The sequence below is a fragment of the Ornithodoros turicata genome, chromosome 2, assembly GCF_037126465.1.
Source record: "Ornithodoros turicata isolate Travis chromosome 2, ASM3712646v1, whole genome shotgun sequence".
In the NCBI taxonomy this organism is placed as follows: Eukaryota; Metazoa; Arthropoda; class Arachnida; order Ixodida; family Argasidae; genus Ornithodoros; species Ornithodoros turicata.
The window spans coordinates 142,193,053-142,203,811 of record NC_088202.1 but is presented as its reverse complement, the minus strand read 5'-3'; the positions used below and the strand labels follow the sequence as shown (position 1 = coordinate 142,203,811).

The 10,759-nt window shown below is 49.8% G+C and overlaps 1 protein-coding gene across 1 annotated transcript; it reads right to left on the bottom strand.

The window, feature by feature from the left end:
• Positions 1-802: 802 nt before the first annotated feature.
• Positions 803-8,543, bottom strand: LOC135386253 (uncharacterized). The gene is made up of 2 exons (XM_064616062.1): positions 2,536-8,543; positions 803-1,537 (listed from the first exon to the last, which is right to left on the bottom strand). Exons 1-2 carry the CDS (start codon positions 8,251-8,253, stop codon positions 932-934), a joined length of 6,324 nt encoding a protein of 2,107 aa, XP_064472132.1. The 5' UTR covers positions 8,254-8,543; the 3' UTR covers positions 803-931.
• Between the last annotated feature and the right edge of the window lie 2,216 nt (positions 8,544-10,759).

The window sequence follows — 10,759 nt, the reverse complement described above, 5'->3', positions numbered from 1 at the left end:
GCCGCGACGTACGCGTTTCTGGCGATTATCAAACAAATTTTTAAGTAAATTTATAAGGAGAGAAGACAAACATACAAGTGATGGCGGTTTAACACCGTAACCGCACGAAACCAAATTAAATCCAGAACGCACGGGGCGTTATCGTTACACTGTCAAGATTTTGCGGAGATAGAGCATGCTGTCGACAAACTGCTTCTCCCAATCCCTAACCCTCTCACCAAGCTTGATTGTGAAATATGTGAGGAGTGAGGAGCAATGTAAAGTGGCTTGGAGAATGCTCTAGAGGGTCGAATCATATGCATAATGCAGTACCCTTTACTTGTCTTTGCAAAATATGCACAGGAATGACGCAAGCGCATGATGATATGAACTAATGCATCTCCAATGTGTGGAATTAGCTGCTGCCGGGCCTGACTCTCGGGAACATATTTGTCGGCCCGGGCCCGGCCCGGCCCGCGGTGGTGGCGTATTTTAACGGCCCGGGCCCGGCCCGGCCCGTGGTGCTGGCGTATTTTGTCGGCCCGGGCTCGGCCCGGCCCGGAGCACACAGCCAATAACAAGCCCAGCCCGGCCCGCGGGCCGGGTCGGGGGCCTGGGCCCGTGCAGTGCTCTACCCACGGGCTCCGCCTGTACCTTTTGCTTTAGTTTAGTTGGTACCGTTTAGTTACCTAGAACTGTATGTTTATCGGATTCCTCTTATGTCCCTTCCAATATTTTCAACGAAAATTCTCTCATACGTCGCTTCAAGCTGGACAAACCAGGCTTGATCCGGTTGTTGAAACCCCTATCGATGGACCTGACCTGTAGCCTTCTCCCTAAAACCGCATGGTAAAACTATCAGGTAAGTCAGTACATATCGTTACATCAATTTATATCGTATACTGTATGAACCGTACTATCAAAAAGGTATAAAGCGCCGCGGATGTCCCGGTTATGATACGAGAGGGCAGTGACGGTGGGCCTTCATAGCTTTCCCAAACTTACATCCGAACGCACGCGCGAACAGCTTGTTCTGCCTCAAGGCCGCATTAACGCGCAGTTGCGCTGGAGGCAGCGCTGATCTTCTCCACGATGTTTCGTCGGTGCGCTCACAATTGTCCAACGCGAAATACACGAAGAAGAGCTGGTCGGACGAGAGATGTTCCAGGCCCTTAAGACGGAAGTCTATTCCCCATATCCTCTTCGTAGTGAGCAGGTGCTGGAAAGCTCGGTGAGCCAGTATCACCGCGACGGCTTGTTCCAGAAGGACGTTGCCCTGTATGCGGAGATCGAGGCCACTTCTCAACTGCTGCGGCGTCGCTCGAATATCGTCTTCTAGGCATCGGTAAAGAAAGCGCAGCCTTTGGTTCGAAGCATGGCTATAGAGTGGAGTGTCATCGAAGTTGCCGTTCGGTCGCAGTACTCGTAGAAGGCTTCTGTAGATGCGGACAGCATAGCGTGCCATGTGGAAGGCAGAGTGTGTGCTGTTGGGAGGTACACTCATGTTCCAAATTCCAACGGGGACGTGCATAAACCTGCGCCTGGCGAAGTACTCGACCTAGGAAAATGCGGGCATGAAATTTCGAATCACTTGCGAGGATTATGAAGGCAAATGGGACACTGACAGATATTTCCCTGTTGCGAGTAACTTTTCCCTGCGTTGGAGGTCGTGTAAAGACGGTTAGACAGTGTAGTATAGACATAGTCGACGGGATGAGACTCCTATAACTGCATTTGCAAGCGTTCTTTCACAGCAGGGATGCACTCACAGAAAAAAAGGATGGAGCAGTTACACCTTTTAGGAGGTAATAGTTGTCGCATACGTTGTGCCTAAAAGGTTGTAAAGTTATACCTGCTACTTACGAATGATAGCGTTACCGCTTCTGATTCGACGAGCGAGGGGGGCGTACGCTTTTTTGTAGCAATTTGGATATATGATAATTGTTTTTACCACCCTTTTACGCCCTTTGTCAGACGCTATGTTGACATAAGTGGTTAACTATAGAAGTTACCTTTTTCACACCTTTTTTTTCTTATAGTGTGGGATAGCGTAAGAAAGATAACAAGATGTGACAAAGCAGTAGAACGTTGGCTGATATCTGGGATCAGGGCTCTTATACGGGTTCACCAGATGAGGCTTCAAGAAAAGGGGTTCAGATCTACAACAGTGCGGACCCTGGACTTAGCAGATTGTATTCCCTACTCTGTGACGACCTCCTTCCGATTCATATTCACCCCATTGTCAAAAAATAAAAATAAAAAAATAAACCTGTCGGTGCTGCTTAACGAGTCCCGTCCTGTCAACTAGTCCGTGCACCGCCTCCTCCAACTTGGCGAAATTATATCCTTAACACCGTACTACAGGAATTCGCCAGCATTCTACTTTGTTTATAGCTATTTCCGCACCACGCCGAAACATTGGATTCAGTGATGCGCAATGTTCTGCATTTGATATATATTTGCCTGGCTTCTGGAAGCTACAAAAAAACTGCTCATCACGAACATTCCGATTGTGCGCGACGTGACGCTGAATCACAAAGGGGTGCACATGCTCACCTCAACCGCAAGAGCAGATCCTATGTAGCTTTCCTTGGCAACGATTCGCGCCGCAGTTCTCACACGGTCCAGTGTGCTAGGCACTTTCAACAGCGAAGTACGAAGCCGCTTCGCGTGGGCTCTCCAAGTCTTGTCGCTTGAAGCGCGAAGTGGAAAGAAATGTGCCAACTTGAGCGTTTTCTGTAAACGATGTTTAGCGAGGAGAGCTTCCCATTTGCCTCCTCTTACTCCCGTCAACCAGGCAAGCGTTGGTAGATACGCGAGAAAGTGGCTTTCCACTTGTGACGTCCACGTATGAATCAGAGCCAGTTGCCCTAACGCGAGAGACAAGGCTCGCATGTACGTTATAAGGAACACGTGCTCCAAGAGTCTGGAGCACAATCGCTCAGGATCTGTCGGCGTCGTCGAGAGAGTCAGCGGAAAGAGATCGATCAACGCGGGAATCCCCAAGAAAGGAGCGAAGTACAGGAGAATCCGAAATGCCAAATAGTCGATGACAGCGGATGAGTAACGGTCGACCGTCCTTGTGACGGAGACAAGGACGTCTCTCGATTCTAACATAATAATCGAAGGAACTTTGTAGAACACTGTTTTCAAGAGCAAGATCACGCCGTGATGCACCTTAGAGGCATTTAGTAGACGTGGTTCTCGTTTGCGAGGCCCTGCAGTTCCAAGAGCAAGTGCCACGTCTACGATGTTCTGCGCGATAGACTCCTCATCAGCACTGGAGTGCGCACGTGTCAAAAAGTCATCGGTGGCTTGTTTCACAGTGTGGAGTATTTGATCGTTGTCCTTCTCCACGTAAATTACGTCTGCAGAATCAATAACCAACAATTTCCCCGTCGGTCTCGAATGAAAAGTGGCTTTGACTAAAGCATTTATCCCAAAATCCTTCAAGATACGACCAGCCATTAGCCAAATATCTTGCGTGGCAATCTTTTTACGCCTCATTGGCCAGGTCCCAGAAGGGGTGTACGTTGAGATGATGCTCATAACTTCGGCGTCCTTCTTAGAAGGTTCCGATGTCGTGCAGTCCTCAAGGATCTCTCTAACCAGCTGCATATCCCGTCTGGTAGGGTCTGTCAAAAACTTCAAAGCTCGGTCCTCAAGGTCTTCCACAAGGAGCGTGTCGGTCGAGATGGATGAACCGAGTCCTGGATGCCATCGCTCAATGACGTTCTTACACGCATATTCGTAGAAGTTGTCACACGGGTCTTTTCCCAACGTTCTGTTTAGAAAAAATGCTTCTCGGAGGCAGAATTCGGTCTCACAGATGTACGCTGTTGTTGACGAAGTTGGTCTACGTGGATGATACAGTAACCCAGGCTGTGGCACGTGTGGTGACGCAGTCGAAAGCGGGGTTGACGCAAACCACCATGAAGGCAAGAAACGTGTTGCCGATGATGAAGCCCACAATGAATCGAAGATGCCGACTGATGCAGTCCAGAACGAGTCAAACGCGTCGACCGATGAGACCGTTGAAGTCGGCGTCGTCGTTAACAAAGTCAACAATGTTGTTGATGAAAGTGATGAAGGCATAATCAATGAAGTCGATGGTCTAACCAGCAGTGTCGATGAAGGGGGCGCGGAAGTAGAAGCCTGCGTTGCAACCACTGAAGCCAAAAATGTCGACGACATCGATGCCTTAGTCCCCACCAAGACAGCTGTCGTCAACTTTTCTTCGCTTTCCTTGGCTGGAGTTGCCGTTGTCCGCTGATGGTCCACGAAATATGTATTACGTTCGGTTGTAGCGTTGCCCGAATCTGTGACAGCGCCTTTGAAATAGCTGATCCAGTCCGAGAACATTTTCCGTGCTCCCTGCCGCGACTGACCTACGGAACTGCTAACTAATAGATAGACAATCCAAATAAAAGATAATGCCACGATAACTAGGACTAGTCCAGTCTCAGGGAACAATGAAGCTGAGCGCTCCAAGTTGAACCTTTCATGTTGTGGTTCGCGTGGCTCGTTGGGCTTGGTTTCTACTGCCTCCTGTGTTCCTGTGACGGCTACTACAGGCACTGCCGCTGGTGACACAGCAGGTGCAGAAGGTAAGTAATGATACTCAGGAGTCAAAACAGGATAAACAGGGCGTAACGCTTGCAGATATTGTGCTTCCAAGAGATACTGTTGACCATTGCCAGGACCCTGTGGAGGTTGGCCTATGAAGATGTCCTCTTCAAGTTGATGCTTTGAACTGGGTACGTCAACCTCTGGACCCCACGCCTGCTCTGACATGGGCGGATTTATTTGGCCTGGTGTCATATGGCTCAGTTGTATACCAGGAGTGGTTTGAACCGAACGTGGAATACCGGTCGCAGCTGGAGACGACGTAATATTAAAGAATGGTTGAGGGGGATAACTTTGCACAGAACAAGGTGTTATAGCGGGGCCAGTGTGAGGAGGTGTCGCATAACTGACGCCGCCTGAACGTTGTACAGATTGGAGAATCCAAGGTTCAACTTCAGACGGTGTAATACCACCGCTCTGTGGGGCAGCGGAGCTTCCTGGCGAACGCGGGATATCTGGTTCAACCCGGTCAGGAGTCACACCCTGCGTACCGCTTTTGCAACCCACTGGGCTCGTTTGTCCCGACCTAACAACGCCATGATCCGATTTACGGCGCGTGACTTGGATCAGATTCCTTATATCTGGGTGCACCTCATCCAGCGTTTGGTGTAGAAGTTCGGCGCCCGTATCTACTTGCTGCAGGGCATCGTGAACGCTTTCTTCCCACGACAATCTTCGACTTCGTACGGATGGGCTTCTTGGTTTTAGCGTAGCGTCGCCAACTACACTTTCCTGTAGTCTAGTGAAATGTGATAGTATTCCATGACCGACACTAGGGGTTCTGGCTATGCCACCGTACTCTTCGACTGCAGGAGGGAGTGACAGCTCAGATGGCCTACTCGCTTGTATTGCAGCATCGCTAACTATACCCTCTTCGAGTCTCTTAAAGGGCGATAGGATGCTAGCATTGATCACGGATGGTGTAACAACGCCTCCACATTCTTCATAAACCTGCGTAGCAGCAGAAACGCGTTTCGCAAGAGGCGGCGGTGTAGTCAAAACGCTACGGTCTCGGAGCAGAGGCGACCTCATCACGGAATCCCGTCCGGTATCAAACGTATACAATTGTGGGAGGGTGTGGCAGATATGATCTTCGTCCTGTGGTATTCGCACTTCTATTTCTTTTTCTGCGTCCGAGATAATGAACAAGCACTTCTTCAAAGTTTTCTTTCCCAACCCAAAAGCCGATGTCCCTCTCGACAACTGTTCAGAAGCGACGCAGAATCCAGCTTTACAACAGTCGCAGTTACATGGCCATCTGTTAAGTTCTCCCACTGATCTTGCGGAACGTGGCTCCGAGCTTGGACGTCCCAGGCTAGGTCTGCCGCATGATCCGCATTGTATCTCGTCCTTCACTTCAGATTCGCGCTTCATGATTTCATTTGCCTCACGCGGAGATTCGCAGATTTCGGCTTCGTACGCTTCTGGCATGGTCACTTCCGGCACTATGTCTTCCACCACCGTGTCTATGTCTACCACCGTGGACGTACTCATCCATTGAGTACCGCCTTCACCAATTCCGCAAGCGAAATGGATCTTCCGTCGCGGTGCTTGGCTAGTGCCAATTATGGTTTCATCGGGTTCGATTACATTACAGACATGAATCTGCTCCTGCTTAGGCATCCCCAGTATGCTCGAGTAGGTCTTGGAACCCTCATTGTATTCCGCTGAGAATGTTCTGGAGTTTTGTCCACCGATAACACCTTGGGGACCGTGTCCTGTTCCGCCGAGGTATGCTGGCTTCGAATAACCTGAAGGCCATTTCGTTTGAGCATCTTGTCGTACGAAGTGTGTATCTACGCCGTTTCTTCGCATTCGTTCCTCTGGTATACCGTATTGTAAGCCCTGCTGAACTTGTGTCGCGCCTCGCAGATTATCGGCGGTGGTAGCTTTTCGAAGGGGCTGCACCGAAGGCCTCTGCCCTGATGTAAGCAGGGTCCTCCCGTCCGCGACAAAAGGCCTGAAGGCAGGTTCCCGCCTGGTGTAGGACGATGCTGGTCTCAGAGAGTCGTAACTATAATCTTGGCCCTCCCTGTTCAAAGTACCTGGTATTCCTCGAAAGGAACGTGCCATGAATGCGTCATCCAGAGAAACGTTTGAAAAGGTGCGGTCCAACGGTGGTTCGCTAGCCAAAGGCATTCTTGCAGCCAATACCGGTGTAAACCGAGTTTCGATTGCGCGCGAGGCAGTACTTGGAACACCTGCCTGAGAACGAATTCCGACAAACGCTTGCATTGGCCGTGATCGAAAAGAGAATTGCTGCTGGGGCTTCTCAACGCCTGACTGATTGGGGGCCTCAGTAGGTAATGCATATATTGGCTGCTTCAATGCCCCCTGAGATGGAGCGCATGCACGAGCGTACGCCTCGGCATATCCAGGACCTTGAGAATGAAGTACGACCGAAGAAGGCAATCGAGCTGCCTCGAGAGACTCCGAGGGCAAAGCAGAAGGTATGTTCGTCGGACTTTTTGGCACCGCTGTCTTCACATCCACTTCTGGTGTGCGGTCCCTGCGTAAGACTTCAAGTATGGCCAAAAGAATCTCTCGTTCGTCGTCTGGACTGCTAGGGCGGTCATCGGCGGACTGCACAGATTCTGTTGACGCTACGGACTCTCCTCTCTTCTTTCGACGCATTTCAACTGCTTTCTTGTCAGGGGGAGCTGCTGCTACACTTTTTGGGGGAACTTGTTGAGATTTAGGAGGCAGTGTCCTATCTTTGATATTAAGTATTTTTAATCTAGGCATATTTCTCTTATCTGGTTTCTTCGTGGATACCACCTTTTTCTCGTCATTCGCTGCATCCGTCTCCGAAAGGGTTTGAAGTTCAGAGGTGACCTCATCTTCGAGCTGGCTTTCTTCCAGCGCGTCGTGTTCCGTATGATCTGCATCAATTTGTTTCTTCGTTGCTGACTTCGAAGTTATCTCTAGCTTAGTCACCTTAACTGGACGGGTCTGTTTGTCAGCTTCTTTTTCCTTCAAGTTAGGTTGCGACTCTGTTTTGCTGGAGCCCGCCGCTTCAAGCTTGCTCGTTGACTCAACGAGCCCGGAAGTGCTGTCAGATTTCTGGAAGGTTGCCCAGCCCAGCGTTGCCCAGCCCGCGACGGAAGCATCGGCCTCAACCGTGGACTTTTCCTCGGATGTGCTAGGTTTTTGTTTCGTCGATTCTGGACACTCAGGCGGCACAGAATTGGGAGGTTCCTCCTTGATGAAGTCGGTGGTTCCCTCGGCGGCGGTAGTGGTGGCTCCCGGCGGTGGTTCCTCAGGCGGACTAACTCGCGGTTTGTCCGCCCCATTCGCAGTGTCCTCAACGTGGTGATCAGCCACCTGCCCAGTCATTCCCGGGCTTTCCGACTCTCCGACTTTTCCGGCGACTACGGTATCGTTTTTGCCAGCTTCGAGTGTCTTCTCACGGTCTTCGTTGCTACTTGGTAGTGTCGATGGTGCGGGGGACGAAACTTCGGATTTCTTTTGTTTCTTCTTTTTCTTGTGTTTTGATTTTTTTTCTTTTTTTTCTTTTTTGCTCTCCGGCTGTTCCGGCAACTTCGTCCCGGTGGGCGCTTCATTAGGTGTCGTTTCTTTTTTCTTTGGTTCCTTGGGACCTTCTGTAGCGGAGGCGTCCTTCTTCGATTTCTTTTTCGATTTCCCCATGATATTCGTTGACTGGATGGCCTTCGAACTTCGCCGTACCCTACGCTGTCAAGTGTACCGGCACCTCACTGCTGTCATCCACATATGCAAAATGCTTCCTCGTCAGGTACTTACTGTTCGCTGTCCAATAGGACGTGAGCGAATGCCTTCGGGAAAGACGAGATCTTCTTCTTCTTCTTCTTCTTCGACGAGATCTTTGCAGTAGGTCGCGTGATAGAATGGACCGCCAAACACTTTCTTCTTCGTCTTCTTCTTCCCCGTCCTCCTCTCAAAAGATGGCCGTGAGCCACTAAGTATGACGGGCCATACACCCGCCATACACTAAGGAAAATTGTAGCGAATTCGGGTGGTCATTTCGTAGCTACACGGCCCAGCGCTCGGAAATTGCTAGGTCGGCGACCGAGCTGGATCACGTGATCGTTGCCACCCGAACATGATTGCTAGGAATCTAGCGGTTTTAGGTACTTGGATCACGCTAGGGGCGTCGCGGTCGCCGGTCTTCGAGTTCTGTCGTCTGATAAACCACGTGATTTCTACATGCGGGCCAATGAGGGCACTCGCCACCGTTGCTGTGCGGATGTGACGACACCGGATACAGTTGAGCAATCTGCGCTGCTCGATCGTTTTGAGACCGGGCAAAAAAGTGCTAGCTGGCAAATTCCGAGCGCTCGGAAAGCGCCACGCGAACATGCGAGATTGCTTCATTTTGATCAAGCGAACATGACTGCTCGAGATATGGCAAAAAAAGTTGCTACGAAATGACTACCCGAATTAGTCATCTCGATTGGGTGTAATGGATCATTTCCATGTACGCGTCGCTCCTGGCGGCGAGAGACGACATAATGAGAAGACGACCAATCAATGATGACAAATTAACACGACGCGGGCGTAGCCGGCATTTTTTGAGGATATAGCAGGATAACATTTGTTTTGAATTGTATAACCTGCTCCTGTGGAAGCACACAACGTGCGACGCACCCCAAGAAAAAAAAACACGAAAACTTGTTAAGGCATATTCATAACACGCCATGTTTTCATGCCAACTATCATGGCGACGCTCGTACAGTTCGACTACGCCATAGTTCGACGCAACACATTGCAGGCATGGCGAAGAGATTAAAAGCGCATGCGCACACACCGGCAAAGAGAAAGCTGTTGAGGACGGAGAGCGTGACACGTGAGTTCTTCGTCGCCATCCGCACGGAACCATCTGCCCCGTGCTATGCGCCACTGCGGAGGAAGACGAAGAAGAAGAAGAAGGACCATCTTTCTTCATGCGCCCAACGGCGCGAATGCAAAGCTCCCGCTTCATTCCGTGATGCTTTTACGGTGGGAAACGGAAGAACCACACACCGACATTTACAAGCCTTTCATGTTTCGGCAGCTGACACATTTAGGTATTGCGAGAAAAAGGCTTCACTCGCAACTCGCATGTTTTCATGTCAACAAACATGGCGGCCGCCGCCAGATGTGGCTGGGCACGCGCATACGCGTACCCAGAAATGGTCCATTACATTTAAGGGCAACCCCCATGGAGCGAATGTACAGCGAAAGACCTGCGAACTTCGCTCAGCGTCGGACGCCCTGCGCGAGGCGTCAAAAATGCGATTGTTTCCCCGCCGATCTGCCCATGCCAGATATTTTCTCTCAACTGATGCATGCCGCATTCTACGGATCTTCTGTTAGATATCAGATGCAGCTCCGGCATCTCGCCACGCCTTACCCTCTCAGAAATCAGCTCTTATCACTTCAATGTCCAACATATCGTACTAACTACGGGTTTTTTTCTCTTTCATCTTTCGGTGCTCGCCTTTGGAACAGTCTTCCGATTTCCATACGCTCGTTAGGTAGCTTCCAATTATTTAAACGCCATTGTAAAATGTATTTTCGCGACACATAGCACATCCGTCACGGGTCCTGACAACGAGACTAGTCCGGTCTACTGTTCACATTTCCTTGTGTTAATCCTTAGCTGACACTGACATATGTTTTCTTTTTTCTATTTTATTTCCTTTCTTCTTCTTATAGCAGCATTGTAATATGAATAATAATATGTTGTAGCATGTAGTGCTGTCTTATGTAACGATGAATGTAATTTTTACGTGTAATAATGTTTCCCCACACGTTCATTTTATGCATCACTGATTATTTATAAGGACCGATTTACAGGGCCTGCCCTCTCGGTCCTTTATTTGCTTATATGTACGTTTTTGATGTTTTCAATAAACTATTGAACTATTTCGCCCAGCGTCCGCGATTCCGGAAGCGTCAACTGCAAATGAACCAATCAAAGTGCTCTTCCGCTACGAATCTACACCAGATCGCCTGCACGTGAATCTCTCTCGTGAATCATCGTCGTCGTCCTCTTCTTGCAACTGGATGCTGTCGTCTGCTCACTGTTTCGCCAACCGCATCGCTAGAACGTAAGGCATTCTCTGCCAAGAAACATGTTTTCCTTTCGCAGTAGTAAATATGCATTTCGGTACGTTACTGGGTGCCCGCAAAT